Genomic DNA, 2,274 nt, shown 5'->3' with positions numbered 1-2,274 from the left:
CTGTTGTGACAGCAGAACCAGCCTACTTTTAGGAGAGAGACTGTCATGGCCTAAGGCCTGTGGACTATAGACATCCTTCTTTTAATTATGGGAAGGCTTCATTTTCTTTTCACTGATGTCATGGTGGGATGTTGAAACCGCATGATGTCTTTGGACTAATTTTGGGATTTAGGGTTTCTGTTGCTAGGTATACAAATACAATATACTGATTGGACTGATACAGAACTGCTCCAGATAGAATGAATTGCAGTAGTCCAGTCTGGAAATGAAGGCACAATAATTAAAATCAATAATGATAATATATAAAAATTATCAAAGAAGAGCAATAGAAAAATGTCTATGAAACTGGTCAGACAATCATTGTACACCTGTTAGGAAGAGGATATAAAATAAAATGCATGAGAGAGGCACAGTTCATCACAAATGTAATAGAATCTTTCTAAGATTTGCATCCCGATAAACACAGCTGAGTCTTACATGTTCAGCAGCTGAGTCTTACATGTTCAGCAGCCTCCCAACTCACTTTCAGCTGTGATACAAAGGCAGGGCAGGCTCTAAAAAGCCTGGCACTTCAATGAAGAGCTTCAGAAGCTGGGCAAGCATTAGTGACCACAGGCAGAACCATGAGTCTTGCAATTATTATTGCTTTGAGCATTTTAGTAATTGAGCTTATTATAGGGATTATAGCAAATGGGTTGATAATCATTGTAAATTGCACTGCGTGGATCAGAAGCCGAAAACTGACTTCATGTGACATGATCCTGACTAGTCTGGGCATCTCCAGATTTTTCCTACAATGTATGATATTTGCTAACAATATCTTTTTTGCATCATCTCCAGTGATGGATGGGCAGTGTGATATATGGAGAATCATCTACATTGTTTGGATGTATCTAAGTATTCTCAGTCTCTGGTTTGCCACCTGGCTCAGTGTCTTCTACTGTGTGAAGATCGCCAACTTCAGCCAACCCCTCTTCCTCTGGCTGAAAAGGAGAATATCAGGGCTACTACCCAAGCTGCTCATGGGATCCTTGCTGGTCTCCTTGGTCACCTGTGTCTCTTCAGTCAATGCCATAGATAGAAAGTATGTAGGTAATTCAACAAATAATATGTCAATGAACACCAGAGTGAAATGTAGACCTAAATCTAATTTATCTTCTGGTCTCGTTATTTTGTCCATGCTTGGATACTCCTTTCCTTTCTTTATATTTATCATTCCCTCCGTACTACTAATCATTTCTCTGTGGAGACATACCAAGAGGATGGAGAAAAACACAAGCAGCTCCCAAGACACTATTGTGGAGGCTCATGTCAGTGCAGTTAAAGGTCTGGTTTCTTTCATTTTCTTCTATGTTTCATATTTTATGGCACAAGTAATATTTTCAATAGGAACATCTGCCCACAGCAATGTCTACTTTATATGGTTTTGGGTAGTGGTAATGACTGCTTATCCTTGTGGGCATGCCATTGTCTTGATTCTGAGTAATCCCAAACTGAAGAGGGCAGCGGTGAGGGCTTTGAACTATGCAAAGTGCAGGCTGAAAGATGGGGCTTCATAAAATCACTCATTATGAAATGTAATAAAAACAGCCACTTCTTCCTCCTATTTATATAAAAAAAACATATTCCACTATATACTAAAATTAGAAGATTTCCCACCACAGCTTTGTTTCTTGAGGATAATCGTAGAGGACAATGTTAAGGTTTGAGTTGGCGTGATTCTTTTTACCTAAATGTTTGTAATTTGATAGCTCACAGAAACTGAGAGCTAAGTGAGATTTGCCTCCTCGGGCTTTGTCTACATTTAACATTTTAAAGCACAGCACCAGCAGCAGCACTTTAAACTGAAAATGTGGCCACCGCATGAATGTTGGGGGAGAGCTCTTGTAGCATTCCTTATAAACCACCTCAGAAAGGGGAGTAGCTAACAGCACTGGTTCATACTGGCACTTCACTGCGCCGTAACTTGCTGCAGCCGGTTTCTTCACACCTCGGAGCCAGAAAGTTATAGAGCTTTAACGTGCTAGTGTAGACTTGACCTCAGACTGAGGAGCAGAAGAGCCCTTAAACTGGTAAAAACATTCAGCTATACTGGGGTCCTTTGGTGAACAATATGACTGGACCTTCCATGACCAAGCTTTGAGATCTGCAGCATACCAGATACCCTCAGAGACTTCTGATGATCTTGAGGATCTTTAGCTGAAATGAGAAGAATATCACATTAACAAACGAAATGATAATCTATAGGGTCTACCTTGTTGTTATGGAAGGTGC

At 40.3% G+C, this 2,274-nt stretch overlaps 1 protein-coding gene across 1 annotated transcript; it reads left to right on the top strand.

Annotated features, from left to right (window-relative positions):
* The first annotated feature begins 623 nt into the window (after positions 1-623).
* Positions 624-1,559, top strand: LOC142827707 (taste receptor type 2 member 1-like). Its single transcript, XM_075923188.1, has one exon. The coding sequence runs from the start codon at positions 624-626 to the stop codon at positions 1,557-1,559; it is 936 nt and encodes a 311-aa protein (XP_075779303.1).
* Positions 1,560-2,274: the final 715 nt, after the last annotated feature.

Source organism: Pelodiscus sinensis, chromosome 3 (genome assembly GCF_049634645.1).
Source record: "Pelodiscus sinensis isolate JC-2024 chromosome 3, ASM4963464v1, whole genome shotgun sequence".
Lineage (NCBI taxonomy): Eukaryota > Metazoa > Chordata > Testudines > Trionychidae > Pelodiscus > Pelodiscus sinensis.
This window is presented reverse-complemented; position numbering and strand designations above follow the sequence as displayed.

Excerpts from the sequence above, each read along its gene's own strand:
- LOC142827707 (XM_075923188.1), top strand. The coding sequence starts at position 624 with ATGAGTCTTGCAATTATTATTGCTTTGAGCATTTTAGTAATTGAGCTT.